Source organism: Chiloscyllium plagiosum, chromosome 22 (assembly GCF_004010195.1).
Source record: "Chiloscyllium plagiosum isolate BGI_BamShark_2017 chromosome 22, ASM401019v2, whole genome shotgun sequence".
Taxonomy (NCBI): Eukaryota; Metazoa; Chordata; class Chondrichthyes; order Orectolobiformes; family Hemiscylliidae; genus Chiloscyllium; species Chiloscyllium plagiosum.
This window is the reverse complement of record NC_057731.1, coordinates 26,933,147-26,958,588: the sequence shown is the minus strand read 5'-3', so window position 1 is coordinate 26,958,588 and position 25,442 is coordinate 26,933,147. Positions and strand designations below refer to the sequence as shown.

Genomic DNA, 25,442 nt, shown 5'->3' with positions numbered 1-25,442 from the left:
TTACAATTCTGAAAAGAAAACTAGAAAGCAATTTTAATTTAAAGACATTTTCAACAGCTTAAAGTTTCAATAATTATTGAATGGCACAGTCGATACTGGTTTTGTGAGCAAAAGCATTATTGATTTTTACAAAGATGAATAGCTTGCAAAGAAATGTCAATGACAATTTCAGAGCAATGATGTCATAAAATAACAGACAACTTAATTTAATTTCTTACTTAGGTTTAAGATGCATTTACCAAAACATTTACTTAACTCTAAAAGATATCAAAAGGGAGGTACTGTTCCTGTATCATTGTTTATCAAACCTCACTCTTTCCAGCACTTTATGCTTTAAAACTGCAGGCCAAAGGATAAATGTAGAATTCCTTCCTTGGTGAAAATGAGGTGCAGTCCATATTCTCTACTTTTGTTAATGATACTGGAGTTCAACTGCATGACATAATCTCAGAAGAACTCCACAAAAATAAACCTCTTCTTAGATTGCCTCTATTCAAATATTTAATACATTAAACACATAAAGGTCACAGATATTGCCTAAAGAACCATGTAAAAGCTTGCAGCATAGGAGAAGACTCAAATTCATGTCTAGAGCAACCGAAAACTATTCCCAATACCATCATCTCTTCCAACACTTTTGTATCACAAGAATAGTCCATTTAGCTGAAATGTCTGAAGAGGGATCTGTGCTATTTTTTTTACCAAAATATGAAGCAAATACTGAAGCTATACATTATTTATGTAGGAGAACAGAAGACATTGAGTGATCCTAGAGCAAGTAAAAGCATCTCTTTGATAAGAACAGATTCAAATACACTGAAGTAAACTTATGTACCTTACATAGATGTATGAAGCTAAATCTTATTTAAAAACAAATTTTTGGTGTTTAAGTAAATGTAGAGTAGGCTGCAGAATGGACGTTATTGCAGTTGGCCTCCTTGAGGCTATTCAGGTTGGTTCCATCTTAAGGTTGGACTGCTGCTGAGAAAAGGGAAGAATGGTTTCTCAGTGCGCACTGAATGCTAGAAATAGTGGAAAGCTGCTCTTAACTGGCCACTTAAGGGTCTTCATTAAATTCTAGGCAAAAAGGCCATGCTCAGCACTCCCCAAGCCTGAGTGAAGCACCTGGACTATGGATGGGCAGTCCATTTCACTTCACCTTTTCAGTTTTATGGCATCATCCAGCCTCCCCTTCCACACCACTACACTGGATCATAAATTCTGCCTATTGTCCTTACTGCGATGTTATAACAATTAGGTTTAAGTACAATACAAGGGAAGGTATCTTATCCTATGAATTATATATTATTTTGCATAACTGTTCCTCTGTTTTCTTAATATCACATCTGTACATGAAAGTATTTCATGAATTTTACCAAAATGTGATAGATCAATGATTTTAGCCTTCTGATGTCATAAAACCAGCTGTAAAGGAACATCTGAACCACAAATTTCTCTTCATCCCTAAACACAGAGGATTAGCCCAAGGGTACAATATAAGATGTTTCATCTGTCTTGCTGGTAAAGCACTAAATGTTTAAAACATGCTCTTTTTAAGAAATAATAACTCAAGATTTTGCTTTTTGTAACAAAAGTCTGGCTTTATTTCTTATAACATAAATCACTTTTTGAAAAGGTTACAAAAAGCTTAAGATAATATGTCTCACTCCAAATTCCCATATGCACACAATGGCTTCCCATCTTATCCAAATTTATGCATGCGTTCAGCTCTTTGTATACCTAAGCAAACATGTATCACAAATCTACAATAAATGAGAATGTACATTTTTCATCATTGTAATTGTAAATGGATCATGCTCACAGAAGCCCAAAACAGTTGAAGGTCTTTCACATCTGCGAAATGAAAATCAAAAATGGTCGCATTGTATGTAAAACCTGACAATGAATTTTAGAGACCAAAACAATTTTGAAGACACATATAATAAAATGGCAACTATTTTGTTTCCAAATACACAATAGTTTCTTCAACATGCTTACATTTAAATCTCCATAGCAGTCAGAAAAGTATTTTTGTCAACATAAATATATGCACTAAAGTGTCATTCTATTAAAGTTTAGATTAGAGTTGTGCTGGAAAAGCACAGCAGGTCAGGCAGCATCCAAAGAACAGGAAAATCGATGTTTCGGGCAAAAGCCCTTCATCAGGATGCTGCCTGACCTGCTGTGCTTTTCCAGCACTACTCTAATCTAGACTCTGATCTCCAGCATCTGCAGTCCTCACTTTTGCCTGTCATTCTATTAAAGACAGCCTGCCTAGACCTAGAGATAACAGGAACACATAGTTTTTGTTGTTGTGGCTGTACCACTGATCTCCAGCCAAAGATCCTGATGCTATGGTAACAGGTAGAAACAAAAGGCAGAGCTCAGCTTGTTGCAATTTTTTAAAAAATGGTTTTCACAGCAGAAATTATGAAATATTAGAGTAAGAAGTGTTAAAATGACTTGTTAAGCAAAATATTTTTTCAGCATACTTTATGTTTTAAGAAAAAATCCTAGCAACAGACATAAGTTCCAAATCTGAAAGGTTTGTATTAATATTTTGCAAAATTTGTACAGTGTTAAGACCTATATTGATGTTAGAGACCATTTATAATTATAGATATTTGGGAAAAGGTAAAAACAGTGGAGTAAAGTATATTAGAATTAAATTTTAACTCCCAGGTTCCTAGCAGACTGTTTGGTGAAATTTATTATACAATTGCAGCTTGTCATACTCATGCAACTTAATTTCACTTTTAAGTATTTGCTGGTAAAACACACGAGCTGAAATATGATATTAGAAGTGTGAAGCTAACATTGTGCGGACATTATATAGTTAGATTTTCCTGATTGAGTTAGAATGGCTCTGAGTCTTCCTCCCTACTATTGAGGAAATAAAATGTGACATGAGACAGAATTAGAATTTCTTCCGTCTCAGTCGCAAAACTCTGAAATAGGTACAGAATTGATTAAAATGCTGTAACAAATAAGAGTGGCAACTCTGTTATCAGTGTAAAGACATAGTTCTACAAGCTATGTTGAAATCTAGTTCTGAGAAGTAGAAAAGCCTGACTGGAGAAAGTTTGGAGGGCATAAAGACAAATTTTGAACCCTCAAAGAAAGGGACGTGTTCAACAATAGAGCTAACAGGCTACCAAAGTGTCCAGAAGCTCTGAGCTTGTCAACCATCAGTTAGAAAGTATTAACAAGGAACTGTTGATGCTCGCATTACACTAAGAGACATTCCAGATCAAAAAAGAACAACGTATTGGAAAACAAGAAGAAATATTTGCAGACGGGCAAGCAGAAAGATTAACGCCAGAGTGTAAGTTACAGCGAACACCACACAAAAAGAAGCATGTTCAGCTTGAGGGAAGCAGTGCTCTACCTGTGAAAAGTAGAATGATTTTTGTTATGTCTGGTCCCCAAACAAGGGTCCCCAGTTTGATTCCACATGAGATACCTCCGAGGTGAAAAGGCATGCAGTAGTTTCCCATTTTAATTCAGCCCCCTCTCAATTTGTCACAACAAGCTGAATTTAAAAAGGAATAATTTCCTCATAGATACCCCTTCACAATCTAAATGTATTTAAGCCATAAAAGAAGCCAAATTAACCAGACTTTCTTATGCTAAGGAAGGGGTAACTTTATAAGCTGCTAAACACAATAAAAGATAACTATAAACACGGCATGCGTACATGCAGATTATAAAAATGAATTGAGTAAGATGCAACAGTTACATGGTATACAAGTCAATCTCTGTGTTCCGTGAAGATTCGATGATGGAATAATGTGGCCTTTAAGTTGGTAACATTGACACTGGTTGCGAAGCAATTATTTTCAAGATTCTTGGCTGTGCAATTAGTTGACTGGCTTTTGTCCCATTTCCTTTGTGACATTACTGGTTTGCATGGTTTCTAGCATTCCAAAGTGAGAGATTATTTCTCTTCTACTGGCAGCAGAGTTGTGCCTATTGGCTGTAATCAAGTGGTGACCTTTACAGCACAGTAGCCAACAACAGCTCATCAGCCCAGTAGCAACGTATAAACTAAGGGTTGTAGTAGGATTTAAACATTTTTTGTATATTCCTGAAGGCATGAAAGATAAACATGTCTTAAATTTGAGACATAATTTTAGGTGTTAACTGTTTACTGAAGTACTAAGCCCCTCATTATCTCTTCCTTTTATGCCTCCCTGTTTAGAAAGTTTCCTTGACACTCTACAGGTGTGACATTCCATTGGTTCACACAGGTTTTGACAAATGGCCACTGAATTTATATCTGCAGTCACCTTTTGACCATATGCCCTCTTTTATAGAATATATTGCAATTAAAAAGTTCCATATGTCCATAGGCAATCCAGACTTGTGATCTATTGCTATGATATGTCCTTAGCTCGAGAGAAGCCAATGAGGATGGTCGTTGGAGAGACATCTAACAATGATTCTACTGAGTCACTCCATATCATGAAACTGGTTGGCACATCACGTCTAAAGGTGATATATGGTTTATGACTGTTAGATAACTACAGGAGAGCATCAGGTGAATGTGAAGCATTAGATACCAGTGCTTCATGAAACATCATGAGCTTCACATACCTATATAAATTGGTAAAAAAATGAAGTCTTCAAAAATAAAACTGAGGCTATATAATGGAATGATACTCATCCCACAAGAACAAATGAAGCTACAGCTCTGTGCAAGAGGAAGAATGGGAAAAACTGGAGTTCTAAATAATTGACAGTCAGCAAACTCCATTCATCTCAGCTGAAGCAAGTCTAATACTTGAGTTGGGAACACTACATGTGCAAGAAGAGATGTGCAATGTTTCACAGGTCACCAAATGAATGTTGAACAGATCCAATGAGACTGCAAAGATGTATTTGCAGGTCTTGGATGTCTTCCAGGTAGATATGAGTGTGAGCCATCCACTCAGTATTTGCCAGGGAGAGTTCCAATCGTTCTTAAGCCCAGCCTAAAAGATAAGATAGAGGGACCAGTAGCTCCACCAACTCAGAAGGTCTGAAAGTATGGAAGAAAAGACAAGCAGACAAAGAAATTGTTCTTTGAACAGCTGACGGTTGATGGTAAGCAAACAAAAGCATAAGAGACAGTCATCGCAAAGCAACAGAAGAGAAAGTATGATTCAGAAAAAATGGATGAGTTAAAAATATGCAATTGAAGATGCTTGATGTCAAGTACATAGAACATATACTGACAGCAAAAGGATTCCACATGATCCTGACAAGGTAAGTGCTGTATCAGAAATGTAGCAACCAATAGATGTGAAAGTTGTGTTTGGGTTTGTGAACTTCCTGACAGTCTGGGCCATCAGGGTATGAAATTATATGCAAACTCTTTGCTAATGATGTGCAGTGGTATTAATGCACAGAACAAGAAGCAGCTCTCACTCAAATAAAACAATAAATAACAATAAACTTTAGAAGTCAACCCAGCAATGGCATGGGCTGAATCTTATAGGGTGTAGATGACATAACATGGTTTGTGGCTGAATCAGACAAAAAGTCCAGTGAGGCCAATCCCAACATTGGGAGCATCCCACTCCATCTTTTATGCTTTTCATAAACGGCTTGGTGAGTCTCTCATGAGGAAACAGTGAGTTACCAATTAAGGGGGATTGTTGCTTGTTAATCACTGCAACTTGATTCATCAATATTCAGCCTCCCATTTTACCAAGCTCACTAACTAAGCTAGACATTGAGAAAACTCGACGTGGAAGCCAGAGCGAACACCTGGCAGATTCAGCTCACCAGTTTGCTCTGAACGACTTCCATGTTGGAGCAGGTACCAGTTTAAGTCATAGCGTGCCATTTAAAGATCTGAAAGCTTTCAAAATCAGGGATGAAATGTATTTGCAGAGTCTGAAATGGAATAAATACATGAGTTAGTTCATGAATGCCAATTTTCTTTGTTGACCATATATAGGGGTAACTTGTCTAATTTCTAACTGCAGGAAATGGGTGATCGTTGGAGAAATGCATTTTTATGTTTTATAATTGTGGCTTGTTATAGTCATGTGATTCTACTGCCAATTCCTTTTACTTTAGAAGTAGTCGCTATTAAAATACATTACAGAAACCCAAATGCATGCAACCTACTCCAGTGCCAGATTTACATGGACCAATCGCAGTACATTAACATCCCTCAATTCAGGTGCATAGGCAAAAGTGTGGAGGTCAGGCTTTATTTTGTCATGGAACCACCCACAAATAAATCAATGGGTCTCCCCTTGAAATTGAAGTGAATATTTCGACAGAATAGGCCTCAGGAACCTACTACAGAAAAACAAGACAAGAAACTTCTGGAGTGCTAATTTAAAGAAAAAATCTTTTTAAGGGATTTTTCCATACCTACATTTTGGGAAAGTGCAAGGTATCTTTGAGAGCATTTTTTGGATTGCTTCTACCAACTACTAAACATGGGATGCCTGAACATCCTTTAATTATGCTGTGCAATGGCAAAATCCTAGTGGAGGCCATAATTTTCTCTTATGCATTACATTAACCTACATCCACCCACATGTGAAATTGTACTCTAATCTGATTAAACCAACTAACAGGAAGTTTATGATTGGTGCAACAACCTTATAAATAGCTTCCAAAACTGCCCACTCCTGACACAATAAAGAAGAATGACAACAATTTACTCTGATCTCCAGTTTTATCTTAATGTTTTTATTTATTTGTATAACTTCATTCTTAGTGTAATTCTTTATAAGTCAGCTTGTTAAGAGCTGCCTAGTGAGCATCTCAGCCTGTTGTAGGCCTTGACAATCAGCTTCTTGGTCCAAAGACCATTTGGTCAAAACCTCATCTTCAGGGGAGAAGACGAGAAGGTAAATAGTTTCCTTTTGCTTTTCATGGGGAGTCATAGGGAGAAGGGTGTTGAGGGGTTGGACACATAAGGGCAGAGGTTAAGCTTTCAAAGGCTACACACTTGCCCCATCTGGCCCTCTGTCTGTTTGCCCCCAGATTGGGGCAAATAAAACCCCCTTCGCAAACTGATAGGCAGGTTGTGATGGTCCCACTAGTTGAGAAATCAGCTCTTTTTTTGTTGCCAGGCGTAGATGCACAGGTATGTGGCAGCTTGAAGCCTTTAGGTGACTGTAATTGACCACTTAAGGGATTTAGTTGTGAGAGTCCCCAGTGGATCTTGATTGGTAAGCTAGCAAGGAGTGGGGGGAGGGAGTATCCATCCAGAGCCAATTCACATAATTATTTCCCATTCATACAAATGTCCTCACCACTTCCAGGGAGTGGAAAATTTCACGCTTCATCTTTCCACACTGGTCAATGATTTCAAAACAATGCAATATTTTGGAGGATTTCATTTGTAAAACAAAAATTAGACCTTTACCTTTTGATCATTTTAAAATAGGCAACTTGATAATGATACTGTTTTTCTGCCAAAAAAATATGATTTAGCTACTTTGTTTTGTTCAAATCTGATAACGAATAACTTTCTTGTTGTTTCTAACCCATTGCAGAATACTATTATGCCCAGAAAAGCACACGAGATAACATTAAGTTTCTTCTAATCACCAACAGTCAATGTATTAGCTAAAATATATTCATCAAAATACGATGATCATGTTTTCTACACAACTATGAAGTTTTCAATATTAAACCTTTCTAATAATTTCTTTTAGACAATGGCTCTTCTACTTCTCATCTTTTCTTTAAAACCAGATTGCTTGATTTTTAAAGAATTTGCATATGATAGAACATTTCACTTCAAGTCATTTTACATAATTGGCCAGTTATCAAATGATTGATATATTTGTCAGCCGACACTTTTGATGTGCTTCTAAATTTAATACAGGCCAAACAAGCAATTCACTTATATGCATGCTTCAGCGTCACCTCCTGTACATCTATGAGTAATCTAGTATGTATTTTATGAGAGAATTGGATTAGGTTCTGAGTGACAGGGGTATGGGAAGGTGAGTGATAGAGTCTTCTGAGATATTTAGTGAAGCCCATCTCGATGTTGAGATCATCTCATGATTTGTTTTTCCCAAGTAATGCAGTGAGATTCTGATGAGAGAGTGGTGAGTTCCCAATTGATGTTCTTTATTGCTGGTTAAACACTTTGTTAACATTCCACGCACCACTGGTTGTGATCCGACCACATTTGACATACAAAAACTTGACATCGAAAGCAGAGTGGGTTCTTGACAGATTCAGTTTGTTGCTTGTTCCAAAAGACCTCCATGTTGGACCCTGGGTACCAACATTTTGGACATGGTGCATAGGCACCAACCAACTCACCCTCACATTCAGGGACATTAGCGTTTGGATTCAACTAACTTCTAACAGCCCTCGTGACTCATCTCAATCTGCTTCAAAGGACGCTTTTGTATTTCAATGCTGCACTATGAGCTTCACTGACAACTTATTATTGTAATGCTGCAGCAAAAACATTGTGCACTCAGGGATTGGACCAGACTGTGTCTCTGGGCTCTTCACTCCTATCATAGCACTCACTCACTTTGACCCTACCTGGATTGCCTTGCCTTTTTACACATTGCCTCCTCAGGCAGAAACACCTAGCTCATATTACTAATCTTACCATGCCATTCTGGCATAGTTAGCCATGGGCAGTCTCCGACACCATCCCAAACCCTACTCACGGCAGTCAGAGTCAGGATCCTCTGTTCATAAAGGATGAGGTGCCCATATCACTCGCCTGACTCTTTCTGCCCTATTGTGGATTGTTGTGCTGTGGACTCAGGAGTAGATATGATGGAAGATGAAAGCGGATGGCACAGTTACTACCCTTGGTGCGAGCGGGGCAGGTTTCCCAAGAGAGTAAGTTGGCAACAAAAAGGGACGCAGGAATAGTGCTGAGACACTTTAGCGTGTGTAAAGGTGAGTGGGGAAAATGTTGCATGCATTAGTTAAAGTAGTTGAACATGTGCTTTGGTTGGAGGTGGATACAGTAATAGCGATAGAGTGAGTGTGAGGTATCAGAGAGAAATGGTGGCACTTACGCTGTTGTATTAGAAAGGAATATTGACCTTCTTCTTACAGAGCTGAATATGCCTCTAGATAGCTGAGACTGCCTCGACATAGGTGTCAACCTTGTACCAGGTTGGCTTGGTCTGATCTCTTGGCCTCCATTACTGGTCCCAGGGGAGGGAGAAGTCCCCCAAAAGGTCACTCATTTAAGACAGAAATAAAGAAGAATTTCTTCCATCAAGGGGTAGTATTCTACAGAATTCTTTACCATTGAGGCTGTTGAGGCTGAATCATTATGTGTATTCAAAGCTGAGATAGACAGATTGATAAAGAATAAGGGAATCAAGGTTTACAGGGAAAAAAGCAGGAAAGTGGAATTGATCTCACATTGAATAGCAGAGCAGATTCAATGGGCTGAATAGCCTACTACTGTTCCTGTGTCTATGGTCTTTTGTCCCCAGTTGTACATCAGCCCGACCAGCAGAAGCTCCAGGACCATGTCTGCAAACTGAGTTGCCAATTTCCCCCTGTCCAAGGTAAATGTCAGCTCAAGGCAAATTGTGCTTGTCAGGGCACACAACAGTCATTTAAATACAGCCTTGGCACCAGGAATGACGGTCAGTTCTGGGATCACCAGCGAACAGCGAGTTTCTCTGGGAACAGCATGTGATAAGATTGGACAGGAAACTGACTTGATACTTGCCATGAGAGCTGAAATGCCAATTAATATGGCAAGTTTGGTAAGATACAGCAAGAAAACCTGTTCATCCTTGTGGTGAGAATCACTCCACCAAACTCAACATCACTTACACTTGGCCAAAAAAAGACTGGAAGATTGATTCTGTTCTGTGTTTGTTGTATGGGTGTGTATATAGTATTCATTTACTTAATATTCCCTAGTAACCGAACGATGAATAATTGTCCCTAATATAAAACTAATTCAAAAATGCTGAACCAATATGTAAAATTGTCAGTCTTATTATCTGTATGCAGTGTATTGTACACATTTTTAAATGCAACAGGGGATCAATGGAATTGTCAATATTTTTGCAAGTTACATACAGTACACCATAGAGTTCTACATGCATACTGAAGAATAGACACATAGAAAGTAGGAATAGGTCATTCGAATCTTCTCCACCTTCCAATATAATCCTAGCTAATCATCCAATTCAGTAAACTGTTCCCCCTTTCTCCCCATACCCTTTGGTTTCTTTAGCCCAAAGAACTATATGTATCCTATTCCTGAAAGAAGTCAATATTTTGGCCTCAAGTGCTTCCAAAGAAGAGAATTCTACAGGATTCCCATTCCCTCAATAAAGAAATTTCTCATTCTCTTCAAATAGCCTACCATAACTGTGAAATAACTCAGTTAACATATTAATTAAGCATAATGATTGCCACACGAATAGGTAATGTATATTTAATTTCTAACAAATATTTTTAATACTCCTGCAACTTCCTTGCCCATCTTTATTTATAAATACTCTTACTCAGTTCCTTCCTGCTAAAAATGCCAAACATTTTAAATCTTTCACATCTTTGGTTTTTGTGAAATATTTTTTGTCTGAAACTATACAGAGATTATACCTCACAATGTGAGAGCCAAGATTTTAACAAGCCAATCAATAATCAATTACAAAGTAAACAAGCCAAAACACTTCAGTACTCGACATGGCTTTGACAATCAAGTATGACTCTCACCCGCAATTCATCAATATCTTTGGGAAAATGGACTGAATTGCCCAGAAATCTCACTTATGCTTATGGAAATTGTTCATGACAAAACCACAGTTACGTGCAGAAAATGGTAAAAATTAGTAACATAGAACCAATCTACTGGAACAAACAAAAATTGTTGCTCTGAATCAGACTTGCGATGTGAACAACTCCACTGCTTAGACGGCAATAAATTGGGACTTGTTCAGTATGTATGGATGAAATTTGACGAGAATTCATCCATCCTAAATATAGTCTTCCCTGAATATTGAGTTACAGGCTTATTACTCTTAATTGAAAAACATTAGGGTGAAATCTTCCCGATGTCTGAATGATGTGGAAAATGGCTAGTCAATTGTAAAAATATAGCAATGTTGGTAAAGTTAGATTTTCATCATCAAGAGAAAATGTATAATTTTCCACCAAAGGTTTTAACAGTGAGGCAAGAGTTTCGCTAGTGAACAATGAGGGGCTTACTTATTATTATCTAATATTGCCTTATTTATACACAAATTTCTGCTTTCCCCATGCAGCAAAAAAATAACAATTTCCAACACGAAAGTCAGAGGGGGTCCCTATCAGCTTCAGCTCAGTGGTTGCTCTTTCAAGACTACATCTTGGCCAGTGCTTTGTGGGCAGCTGCATCACTTATCCAAAGAAGATAGCATCGAGCATGCATCGAGCAGGCATTCCTGAAGAAGGGCTTATGCCCGAAACGTCGATTCTCCTGTTCCTTGGATGCTGCCTGACCTGCTGCGCTTTTCCAGCAACACATTTTCAGCTCGAGCATTCATCAGTCTCACAACAGCATCATGGCACATCTCTGATGCATTTCTAATGCATTTCAATACTTCAATACTGTACTTGGAGATCATCAACACTTTCCATTGCTATATGCTGCCAGGCCGCCTACTGCACAGGGACAAGCACCATCCCATTTATTGGAACCGGGTGTATCTCAGGGTTCTGCACATGTTATCTTAGTGTTCACTCACTTTGCCATTGCTTAGACACTAACACTGGCCCTGCCTTGCCTGTTGGCACATTGTTATCTTGTTCAGAATTTATAACTTACAGTTATTTCTGTTTCGCTTTACCTCTCATTGTCGACACAAAGCCAGGCAGCGTGTCATGGTTGCCAGCAGCAAAGAAGGTGGCATCATGTTGCTGTACCCGTACATCAATCTCTTGCCCACATCATGTTCCCACAGTGTACACGGCAAACACACTGAATGCACTTCAGCCAAATGGACATGTTACAAAATCTACAAGGAGTAGTCCTCAGTCAGGTCCAGGGGGACTGTCATCAGTCAGAGGGTTGGCCACAGTCAGTCTTGCACACCATCCAATCTCAGTCCAGGGGCTTGGACATAGTCAATCGCTCACACAGGGTGTTTAGAGTCAGTGGTTATGTGTGATTATAATCCAGGGAATGGGCCATGGTCAGTTCTGTAGGTTCACATGTACAGTTAGGGGAATAGTGATAAATCAGTTAGCAGTCTGACCAGTCATCATTCAGGGCTGTCCTTCCAAGTTGGTCAGGAGATGGACCATGGTCAGTCCTGGATGCCAACCCAATGAAAGTCAAGGGAGGGTTATTAGGGGCTACTATTGTAATATAAAAATGTGGGAATTCAATTGTTAGAATTGCTGGCATATTGGAAGAGGTAATATGTGTGAATAGAGGCAACTCACAGGTATGGACAGGTCCATAGAGAACTGGAAGGCACAAGTTACTGCGGGAGTGCTTGTCATCCATCATCACCATCACACTGGCTTTGACAGGGAGACAATGGATCATGATGGTTGGCATAACTAGCCTGAAGCTCAATGGGCGGCATGGTGGCACAGTGGTTAGCACTGCTGCCTCACAGCGCCAGAGTCCCGGGTTCAATTCCCGACTCAGGCAACTGACTGTGTGGAGTTTGCACGTTCTCCCTGTGTCTGCGTGGGTTTCCTCCGGGTGCTCCGGTTTCCTCCCACAGTCCAAAGATGTGCAGGGTAGGTGAATTGGCCATGCTAAATTGCCCGTAGTGTTAGGTAAGGGGTAAATTAGGGGTATGGGTGGGTTGCGGGTCGGTGTGGACTTGTTGGACCAAAGGGCCTGTTTCCACACTGTAATGTAATCTAATCTAATCAAGGGGTACAGTGGGGAGATGAAGACCTAAACGAACAAGTTGGGTGGGAGTATGTGGAAGTTCAGAGTTAATGGAGCAGACAGTGCAAGGAAGAAAGTAAAGGATGATGGGGGTGTCACTCAGATTAATAGGATGAACCTGGGGTTAATCTAGGAAGTGCTACCTGTGTTGCCTTCTATCTTTTCCAAATTTCCAATCTGCAATAGAAATGAAAAACAGTTGCCAACACACCCAGAAAGGGCAGAGTAAATGGTTTTGTTTCCACCAGAGGACATGGATTCTATTTGTGAGTGATGAGAGACCCTACAAGCAACAATTGCTTTAATCAGGCACTTACACAATACAGAGTCAAAGACTATTTTGATTTAGTCCCTACCCTCCCCTCCCCTCCCCTCCCCTTCACTGTTTTGATCACACAGCACTGGGCAGTGTTTGTCACTGGCCACCCGGGTGTTTTCCTGTCTTCCTGGTGGTGGAATTTGAAAAAAGGAAAAAAAAAGTTAAAAAAATAAACAGGAGATGTGTCTCACACCTGCACACACACACACCATGGGTGCTGGAGATAAAATAAGCACTACCGCACTTAGGTGGTAGTGTGGGGGTTAAAAGAAAAATGGAGAGGAAAAAAAAAATAATAAAAAAAAATATAATTCAGAGGAAAGAGGTGGGCGCCGCAGGGAGTGGAGTGCATTATTTCTCCCTCCAAAAAAAAAATACAGAGTCAAAGAGTGTGATGTTGGAAAAGCACAGCCAGTCAGACAGCATCTGGGGAGCAGGAGAATCGATGTTTTGGCCATAAACTCTTCATCAGGAATGAGGCTTGTGGGCCAAGGGGGCTGGGAGACAAATGGGAGAGGTGATTCGGGTTTGGCAAAGGAGGAGGCCCAGGACGTGCATGTCCTTGGCAGAGTGGGAGGGATAGTTAAAGTGTTCAGCCAATGGGCGGTGCGGTTGTTTAGTTTGGGTGTCCCAGAGATGTTCCCTGAATTGATCCGCAAGTTGCCTGGAGGAAGAACGCCTCATCCACACGGGATCAATGTGGATTTCACCAGTTTCCTCATTTTCCCTCCCCCCACCTTATCCCGGATCCAGCCTTCCAACTCGGCACCATCTTCTTGAAATGTCCTATCAGTCCAACTTCCTACCCTCATATCTACTCCACCTCCTCTCTCACCTATCACCTTCACCCCCTTCTTTAACTACCTATTGCTTTCCCCGCTACCTTCTCCCCAGCCCCATCCCCCTCCCATTCATCTCTCAGCCCCCTTGACCCACACTCCTTATTCTTGATGAAGAGCTTATGCTCGGAACATTGATCCTCCTGCTCCTTGGACGCTACCTGACTTGCTGTGCTTTTTCAGCACCACGTTCTTCGACTCTGATCTCCAGCATCTGTTGTCCTCACTTTCTCCTTACACAGTACTGGTTAAAGACATCTGTAATCACAGGATTCTGCATGTAAAGTGTATGCATTGAATAACTATGTTGAATACAAATCATCGACATAAGCAACCTTAAACATGTCACTGGTTATTATAAATTGTTCATAGAAAATCCGTGAGGCATAAACAATCATAGGTGACATTTAATTAGTCTTCTGTGGGCCTTCTCTCACCCAGATATCCTCCCAGATCTACAATCTCCTATTCAATTTGTGTGGCTTGGATTGTGTTGTATACATCAGAATAAGGCCCATTATGTCAACAGTCCATTTCCTGGCCCTAATTATCAGAGTCCACCATATCTCACTGTTTATGGACTATGGTAACCTGTTACTTGTTTGTGATGTGAATGCTGATTATTTCTGTTACTAAGGAACTGTTTTGTTTCTGATATTCTCCACACATCAAGATCGTGACCAATCGATCCAACTGCAGCAAGTGTTATCGCTTCTGTGGCCATGGTACAGAGAAATTGAGAATCATAAAATCTCCAAAGTGTGGAATCAGGCATTCAGCCCATCAAGTTCCATTAGATCTGAGCTGAATGAAATCATCATTCATTCAGTGTACATTTGCTATTGGTCAAAATGCAAGCAACCCCTGGAAAAAAAAACAATGTTTTGATTTGTTGTTTCTACATTTTCCTATTGTTTAGGCCTGCTTTCCCTCGAATTTAAAAGTTTATGGTCTGACTAAAGTCTTCAAGATATTAGCAGCAAAAGACAGTATAGTTAAACTATTCCCACTGGCTGGGAATACTAGAACTAGGGGACATGTTTTAAAAATTAGGGCCACACAGTTGAGAAGAGATGTTAGGAAACTATTCTACACATAAATGGTGGTAGACATTTGGAACTCTCTTCCACAAATGGCAGTGCATGCTAGCTCAGTTGTTACTTTCAAATCTGAGATAAATAGGCAAAAGTATAAATGGATATGGGTCAAAGGCAGATATATGAAGTTAGGCCAGTGACCATTCTTGATCTCAGTAAATGGTGGAAGAGGCTCGTGGAGCTGAATGGCCGTCTCCTGTTCCTACGTTCTTATGTACATGGAGCTGTTAACCATAGACTGGAGGTAGCAAGATTTTAAAAGTCACGCAAAATGGTTTTGCCTCCTTTTACATTACATGTGGCAGTATAACTTGTGTTTGTATTCTGGAAGGCAAGTTGTGACAATGTGACTGAAAAATTAACTCCCCTAAAACAATGTGTTTTACAGATTGTTACCTCTGCCAACTGGCAAGATGTCAAGTAAAGAAGCAATATTACAAATGTGGAAAAGTTTTCAGATAATCAAGTTCATCTCATGTACATACAGGTACAGTGTACGTCTCACCATTGAAAGGATCGACTGGTATGATATCAATGTGCTAATGTTTAATCTTTTCCCATTGCTTTTATACATTCTGTCTAGACATGTACTGAGGGCTCATCAAAGTTGTTCTGTGGGATAATGGTCACTCTGATCAGATTTTTTCTCGCTGTATATTTATGAGTCATCACAAGGCTGTCAACTTTGATCTAGTGCCCAGTCTACCTCAAATTATTATCGAAGGGTAATGTATATGAAACATTGCACAACAGGTGAAGCTAGCTGCTTTTTGCTCCTATTATGCAGTAGCACCACAAGTGATGTTTGCCACTAATATAATCCTGACATCAAGCCGAAACACATTCACTCTATCACACAAATAAGTAAGGTAGCAGATGAATTTCAGTGTCGGTGTGATGTGAGATAGATAGGCTATATGTCCAAACATTTGCAAATCATATCAAACAGAAAATCCCTTCAGCCATTTGCAGCAAGCAAAGCATTAACCGTGAGCAATCAGCCCATGCCTGCAAAACTCAAAACAATGTCTAACATTAGATGTGATTCCACAAATGGACAATATTTGCTAAAAATTCCTGAGTGTGTAAAGAATTATGTCAACAACTAACTTCGATCTGTCTGTCCCTGGCTCACAGCACACTACACTACAAAAGAGATATTAATACAGAGTTCTGTTCTTTGCAGACAGAAAAAAATACAGCACCTATGTTTGTTTTCTTTAGGTGACAGCATTTTCTGGTTCATTTCTCAGGACAATGCTTTGACCAATCAGAGACAAACTGTCTGTTTTAAAATTTGAACAAAACTTGGCAGCTATCAGTCATCATTTATCTAGTGCATTCTTCATGGGAACGCCTCTTACTAATACAGCACTCCCCTCTCAAACAGCATAAATGTTCATTAGAATCATAGAGCATAGGGATAGGAGTAGCCGTTTGAACTATCTAGCCCACTAAATCATTCAGTATGATCATGGCTGGTGCTGCATCTCAACAGCGTACTCTCATTCTCTGCTCATACTCCTTGACATCTTTTGGTTCCTATAAATCTATTTACTTCTTAAATATATGCAGTGACATGGCCTCCACATCCTCTGAGTCGAGAACTCTCTCATCTCTGTCTTAAGTAACTTACTGCATATTCTTAAACAATGACGAGTTGTTTTGGATCCCTGAAGCCTGCTTCTTATCTGGCCAGGTCTGTTAGAAATTTGTGTTTCAATGAGATCTAAATTTTCTAATAGCTGCTGAATAAAGGCCCAATCTCCTCATACGACAAACCTGCCATCCCAGGAATTAGTCTGGTGAATCATCAATGTACTCCTTCCATGGCAAGTACATCTTATCTTGAGTAAGGAAACAATAACTGTACATTATTTTCAAGATGTGTCTGCGCAGCTCCAGCAAGATTGCCTTGCTTCAGTGCACAAACTGTCATGCAATGAAGACCAACATACCAGTCGTCCTCTTGCTGCTGCACATGCATGCTTGCTTACAGTGTCCAACCTAGAAGGACACCTACGTCCCTCTGCACTTAACATTTCCAACCCTATCATGATTTAAACAAGGCTCTGTCATTCTATTTCTCCTTCCAAAGTGGACAACTTCACTTATTCATATTCAACTGTGTCTGTGATTCACTGCCTATTCACTGATTTAATTTGTCATGATGCCTCTTTACGTACTCCTTAAAACTCAATCTTCAAATGAGTTTTGCGTCACCAGCAAACTTGAAAAGATTACATTTTAATTCCTCATCTAGACTGTTGATATATATTGTGGGTAGATGGAAGCACCAAGCATCAACCCCGTGGCACCCCACTTGTTACTGCCTTCCACTGTAAAAATGACATATTCATTCCTATTCTCTGTTTCCTGACTGTTAACCAGTTCTCAATCTGTGCCAGTACATTACTACCAATCCCATATGCTTTGATGTTGCACAATGACTTCTTATGTGGGATTTTATTAAAAGTTTTTAGAAAATCCAATAAAACCACATGCACTGATCTGCCTTTACATTGGTATTTCCAATGAATTTTCCTGATGAGTGCAAAGTGAAAAGCTTCAACAAAATGTGTCTATTTTCAGTAATACTAAAGTTCTGTAAAACCTGACCACTATTTCTTATAGGGTTTGTGAGTTCTGTTCATAAAGGGTGAGGGAATGAAAGGTCCGGTGGGATTGAGGATGAAAGTGTGAGGGTGCACGAGGTTGAAGGCTAAAGAGATGTGGGAATTAGATGAGGAGGGTTTTGAAGTTTTTGGGATGACATGGTGACTCAGTAGTTAGCACTGTTACCTCACAGCACTAGGGACCCAGGTTTGATTCCACCATCAGGTGATTGTCTGTGTGGAGTTTGCACAGTCTCCCCATGTCTGCGTGGGTTTCCTCCAGGTGCTCTGGTTTCCTCTCACAGTCGAAAGATGTGTTGGTTAGGTGGATTAGCCATGGGAAATGCAGAGTTATAGGGATAGGGTAGGGGAGTGCGTCTGGGTGGCATGCTCTTTGGAGGGTCTGTGTGGACTCCAAGGGCCGAATGGCCTCCTTCCACACTGTAGCGGTTCTATGATTCGAAATAGTAAGAAGGTTTAACTGTGCATAGATGAGCCACTGATTGAATCAGAATCATAGGGCAGAGGTTTTTCAGAATGGAAGTGAGGGTTTTTAGCTGCTTCCTCTGGACTCAATCTGTCTGCAGGTCACGTAGGATCAGAATTGATAGAAAGTTTCGTGTGCAGGTGGGTTCAAATTGCTGGTGCGATCCTGATGGCAGGATTTATCCCATTTCCTGATAATACGCAGCCATTGTAAAAGCTTTTTTGATAACTCAGTTCAAAGTTATAGAGTTATATTCAATTTAGAGGTCTCATCAGAACTAAACATGCTGATATTTGTGAAAATTATGATTTTTGGTGATGCATGTTATCTTTCTCTCTGGAAAAGTGAGATAATTGTTCATTAGCATCAAAACAAATACATCAAAACTGAAGAAAGGAATATTAATTTACCTTTGTATCCAGTGGTAGAATCAAATAAACTTCAGAACAATGTAGCATGAGTAGAGTACAAAATAAAAATACCTCCACCAAGACACAGGGAAGCATCAATCTTAAAACAACACAGGTATTTTTAGTTCAATTTCTAAACTGGCTATCAAACTACAATTTGGGTTACACAACAGGCTGCTTTGTATGTCCATTTTTAAAAGGTGGGTGAAATTGTTGAAGTTAATTTAAAGTTTCAACTTCTACCTCATTAATTGATATTAATTTTGCCCACTGCCACTCCCTCCACAGCACATTTGTTGTTGAAACCCTTTACCATGTCATTGTTGCTCTCCTTAAACTTGAGGTCATCCAAATCTCTGCTGTTTGCATCCTTATAATGCCATGTCCTATTCACTTACCACTACTATGTTGGCTGATCTACAGTGGATCCAAATTAAGCAATGCCCTATTTTAAAAATTCTGATCGTACTTTTCAAAGCCTTCATTACCTCACCACGCCCTATTTCTTCCAGCCCTACAAACCTCTCAGCGATCTTCACTCGTTTGATTCTAGCCTCTTAAGTAACCTTTAGTTCAGTTTCTCCACCACTGATGGCTCTGTTGCAGCCACCATAGCACTTGAATTCCCTCCCTAAACCTCTATATTTGTAGCTTTTATGAGCTCTTTAAAATCTGCCAATTTGACCAAAGCTTTGATCATTACCCTTATATCTCACGATGTGGTCTGATAACAAATTCAGAAATGCTTATATGAAGCATTTCGGGATGTTTTACTACATTAAAGCTGCTATACAAGTGCATGTCGTTGTTGTCAATTTGAAAGCAAATTCATACTCAAATACTGAGGTTTCATCAATTGATTTGAATTTTTGGGCTTAAACTCAGAGTATTCAACTTACTTGGTCCCATGGCTGTTTGCTGAAACTAAACTCAAATTTCATTCACAGTTTTGTGCCCTTTAATGGTGGGCAGTTCTTTTCCTGCAGAATATCAACATCTACACACACCTTGCAGTTGCTCCATTACAATTTCAATAATTGAGCTTCTAATTTTTCAGCAACTTCCACTATGAGCAGTGCTGGAGAAAAACTGAAAGCAAATAAAATGATAATTGCATTGCACGATAAATAAATGCGCCATTGGGTTGTCAGGGCAAAATTGCTTAGGGTAAAATTGGATTTGTTAAAAAATGCACGCAAAGCAATAGCAGATAAGTTACCATCCTCCCAGTGAATAGCAGTTTCTAAAGTTTTCACAAAATTTTACATATGGTTTCAGTATATTTGTTAATTTATGATTCAAAATGCAATGTAATAAAAAAAATTCTTAACTTCTCAAATTCCTCTGGTTCTGTACTCAAGCATGTAACTGAGTAGTTTTCATCCTTGACGGAAGTACTTTTATTTATCTATTATACTGAAAATAGTTCCAACTCTGCAAAATCCATTTTTCTTCAAACATTTTGAAAAACATGAAACACAATTCTAAATTCACAGAATCATCCCAAAAAGGAAGTATCACATCTAGTTTCTGTACCTAACTTTAGGCAGTTTGAATATGTTAAGCTTCTAATTTCAGTGTATTGAAAACCTCAAGTCTGGACCTAATAAATGGCTTCATTCAAACCATATGACTTTGGAAATCTGTACTCATCAGTCATGGTAAGCACATGTTTGGCTTATATTAAAAGCAAAAACGTTTCATAGAAAGACCATGTTTTGAAATATGTTTGCATCAGAAGATTATGCCAATATTGTGCACACTTAAGTATATTTTATAATAATCTTTTGTTCATTTAATGTGTATTACATGTTGGATAATTGACAGCTGATATATTTGGCTGTAACTAAGATGAAGTAGGTTAGAATCTTTAACTTGCTCCCTAATGACAGGGATTTTGCACTATATACACTGCATGCTGAATTTTGTATAATATACTTGCTTCCATGTCACAGATTGTATTTTCTGTGCTATCATTTTTAACAGATTAAGAAGTATAAATCCATGTGAATGAACAATTGTATGACCTATCTATGGTAGGAAAGGTAGCAATATGATCTCTAGCCTGATTGTCAAAGCTGTGTTAGCTATCTGCTGGGCACTGGCAGAAATGTGGCAGTAGGCCTTACTGTCCTCAAGTTATGCATAGGAAAATCAGTCAAGATTCCTAACTCCGATCATTATCAGTAACATAGCAGTAGTAGAATATTTAGAGGAGTGACTAACTATGCATTTGAAAAGATAAAAATCACACAACACCAGGTTATAGTCCAACAGGTTTAGTTGGAAGCACACTAGATTTCGGAGTGTCGCTCCTTCATCAGGTGGTAGTGGAGGGCTCAATCCTAACACACAGAATTTATAGCAAAACTTTACAGTGTGATGTAGCTGAAATTATACATTGAAAAGTTGATTGTCTGTTAAGCCTTTCATCTGTTAGAATATCATGATAGTTTCACTTCTTTCATGTGTAAATCACAAAACCATACGTTGCAGGCAAGGATGCCTGGAGGCATGGTACATTGGGGAAAACGAGCAAAGGCTACAGCAACGGATGAATGGGCACTGCACAACATTCAACAGACAGGAGTGTTCCCTCCCAGCTGGGGAACACTTCAGTGGTCCAGGACACTCAGCCTTGGACCTTCAGGTGACCATCCTCCAAGATGGACTTCGGGACAGGCAGCAGCGAAATGTGGCCGAGCAGAGGCTGATAGCTAAGTTCGGTACCCATAGGGAGGGCCTCATCTGGGACCTTGGGTTCATGTCACATTACAGGTGACCACCTTTGCACTATACACACACACACCATCCTACAACTCACACACACACAGGCACGGTGGCACAGTGGTTAGCACTGCTGCCTCACAGCGCCAGAGACCCGGGTTCAATTCCCGCCTCAGGCAACTAACTGTGTGGAGTTTGCACGTTCTCCCCGTGTCTGCGTGGGTTTCCTCTGGGTGCTCCGGTTTCCTCCCACCATCCAAAGATGTGCAGGGTCAGGTGAATTGGCCATACTAAATTGCCTGTAGTGTTAGGTGAGGGGTAAATGTAGGGGTATGGGTGGGTTTCGCTTCGGCGGGTCGGTGTGAACTTGTTGGGCCGAAGGGCCTGTTTCCACACTGTACTCTAATCTAAATCTAAATCCTATACAAACAGACACACATATACACAGACACCCACACATACCCTTACAGACACACTCACTCCCACACTCATACATGCACCCCCTCACAGACTTAAGACACTCTGCACTCACCACACACACACACACACACACACTTTCTCATACTCACAACCCCCAACCCAGACAGACACAGACAAAGACCCACATGCACACATATATTTTATGGGGTGAATTTGTACTTGCGGGTTACATTGTACTTTACTCAAAAACTGCATGCATTCATGTGGAACTCTGAGCTCAAAAACAGCACGAATTCATGTAAAACTCCGTTATCTCACTTTTTAGATTAGAATCAATCTAAACATCAGGTCATAGACAGAGAACACAGGGGGCCAACACCTTCAACATATTGTCTAGCTATCACCATTGTTAACAGCTAACCTGAGAATGCAACTTTTTAAAAAAAGATTTTGTCTTTTACACATGAAAGAAGTGAAACTATCACTGTATTCTAACAGATGAAAGACTTAACAGACAATCAATTTTTTGATGTATAATTTCAGTTACATCACACTGTAAATGTTTGCTATAAATTCTGTGTGTTAGGATTGTGTCCTCCACTACCACCTGATGAAGGAGCGACGCTCCAAAAGCTAGTGTGCTTCCAATTAAACCTGTTGGACTATAACCTGGTGTTGTGTGATTTTTAACATTGTACACCCCAGTCCAACATCGGCATCTCCAAATTTTGAAAAGATAGGTTTTCACAAGGCATCTGAAGGAGGGGACAGAGGTCATCAAGGTGAAAAATGATCAAGTATCTTAGGCCAAGATGTAAACAGCTCCATCACTCAAGTTTAACTGAAAGAAGGAAGAGCAGATGCAAAGAAGGCTTGACAAGCAGGTTAAGCAGAAGGAGAATGAAGAGGCAGAGAGGATCCTGGCAAAAGAAAGGTTTAATTGACAGACAGAGCTGGGTTGTCAAATATGTTTCCTTCTCCATTCTTACTCTTGAGGAAAAAGTGAAGACAAAGCAAACTCAGTGATAATGCAGAAAGCATTTACACAAAGGTAACAATTTTCTATTGCATACAAATTCAGGTGGTGATGCCTGTAAATAGACAAAGGCTGCAATTACATTTTTATTTTAAATCTTTCATGGGAACTAAGTGCCACTGACTGAGCCATGTCCCTAATTGTCCCAGATAGCCTTTGACCTCTATCCAGTGCAAGTAAAATCAATAATCGTATTACAAAGGGAATTCCAGGATTTTGATTCCATTGTCAGGGAAGGAACAGAGATGTGTTTCTGAGTCAAGATAATGTGTGACTTGGTGGGGAACTTCAAGTTGGTGGTAATAAATCTGATGCCCTTGTCCTTCTAGCTGATAGAGGTCGTGTCTTTGGAAGGTGCTGTCGAAGAAATTTAGTGAGTTGCTGCAATGCCTTTTGCATATGACACACACTAATACACTATGCACGTGTGGAGAGAATGAATGCTGAAGTTAGTGGATAGAGTTGCAGCCAAGTGAGCTGTTTTATCCTTGATTGTGTGGGACTTCTCAGGTTGCTCGGTTGTTGCATTCGGAGGTGTAAACTTTTGACATGTAAATAAACACTTAGAAAAGTTTCTGAAGACTCGTTCCAGTTCTGTCCTTCACTAACTAACTTTCTGGAATATCAATAATCTCCAATTACCATGACAGTATGTTTTTAAATGGAAAACTTGTAAAACAAAACCAATGGATACTTGAATCTTCACTCCTGCCAATAAAGCCCAGAACTTAACAAGTAACATATCAGAAAAACACATGCATTTTGTGTGCAACATTTTGACTTATTAGGGCAATGGACAGAGAATTATTAGCAGCACATCCACTATCGTAGTCTGTTTTGCCTCAGAAGACTCCACAGGAGGCAAACAGTCTCAGAAATTATTGCTGGTAGACTAAAATGTACATCCATACACAAGGTTTAATGCAAATTGGGTTTCGTGCCTCACCTGCATAAAGGCATCAAGTTGCAGACACCAATTAGGCATCTTACTGTTCCTGATGCAGAGGCTCAAGAAACTCACCTGCTGCAACACTGAGCAAGTATACAGGCAAGGGGGAAAGTGAGTTGGGGTCAGAGGGCTTAGATCAACAGTAGTTTTGTGGAATGAATATAAGCACATTTGCTCTTTTTCTCTCTCTCCATTTCTCTCTGTTTCTTCAGGTACCATGCTGGACTTCCATAGTGTTTATGCTAGTCCATGATTATGCTTGCAAAAGTACTGTAGTAGTTTGCCAATATTTCTGCAGCATGGCAATCCAAAGAACTCTCCTATTCTTCAGGCAAAATGGAAAAAATTACAGGTTGGAAATCATTCTGTTTGGCCACATGATACACAATAGTATTATGGCCATTAAGTTCTCGGTGTGATGGAAATTGAAAGCATTAGCCTCTGAGGCATGGATACTACCTCAAGCACCACAAAACATTCCTGTTACCTCCACATAAGCATTAAGTTAATAAAAGGTCAGCTACCTTTTTGTAGGTGGCTTCCAACAGTTTGTTTAAAAACCACTGGTGATGTTGTTGTAGAACTAGAAAAGCTGTGTGAAGTATGTGTGGTTTATAATCAATTTTGTACAAGGGTTTATAATAGATTTACAGACCCTGATTGGCATATTTGATGTGGCTAAGATCTGTCTGGTACCCTGGACAGTTCCAGGGACGATTATTGCCCAGACCTGGTATTAACTAATTTTCAAAAGAACAAACTCTATGGCATCCAATTTTTCCTGCAATGCTCAGGTTCCTTTTGGTTGCTGGGATACAGCTTACAGAAGGGATAAATTGTGTTATATTTACTGGGTACCATGGTTGCGAGACACTTTACATGAAAACAAGTTTCATCTCTACACTATCAACAACTTGGAATTATATTCTGCCTCATGGAATCACTGTTGTTAACAGTTGAGGAATGAATATAAATTTTATAACGTATGACATATAACAAAATACTATATAGGAAACATTGTGAACCCGTGCAAGTAGAAACTCAAAATGTGAAATAGTAGCAATGCAAAGTATGAATTCTGAAAAATAATATCTGTCTCGGACATTGCGTTCTAGGGTTTTTAATAAACAACAGATTTTAACTCTGTTAAACAGCACTTAATACTGTTGCCACAGCTCCATGAGGCCAATAATGCGAGCCATGATGATGCCAAACCACCCTGTATTGTTGATTTCTCTATTTACTGCCCAATGCACTAATGTACAAATGAACTGTGCTCAAAGCTAAGGTCCTAAATTTTATGTAAACAAGGGAAAACTCGGTAGCAGATCTTCGTTGCCTGACGATTGCCATGGATGCTTAATGTTGTTTCAAATAGTTGTTCTAAGAGTTGATATGGGATAATGTTTGTCTTGATTCAGACAATGGGTTCCTAATATAAAATTCCACTTACTACCTGCTGATTTATTTCCAAACATATGATAGGTTCTTTCATGCAGAGGAGAAAGTGAGGTCTGCAGATGCTGGAGATCAGAGCTGAAAATGTGTTGCTGGAAAAGCGCAGCAGGTCAGGCAGCATCCAGGAACAGGAGAATCGACGTTTCGGGCATAAGCCCTTCTTCAGGAATGAGGAAAGTTTGTCCAACAGGCTAAGATAAAAGGTAGGGAGGAGGGACTTGGGGGAGGG

At 39.6% G+C, this 25,442-nt stretch overlaps 1 protein-coding gene across 5 annotated transcripts in view; it reads right to left on the bottom strand.

Moving 5' to 3' along the window:
* Positions 1 to 25,442, bottom strand: part of LOC122561142 (disintegrin and metalloproteinase domain-containing protein 12) — a 344,810-nt gene that overhangs the window by 297,093 nt on the left and 22,275 nt on the right. For 2 of the 5 annotated variants that reach the window (XM_043712619.1, XM_043712618.1), the window contains one exon: positions 5,770 to 5,880. The exons of the other annotated variants lie outside the window; for them this stretch is intronic. In XM_043712619.1, coding sequence (XP_043568554.1) covers positions 5,770 to 5,830 — 61 coding nt within the window. In that variant the 5' untranslated portion in view covers positions 5,831 to 5,880. The remainder of the gene's footprint in view (positions 1 to 5,769; positions 5,881 to 25,442) is intronic. 5 annotated transcript variants of the gene reach the window in all.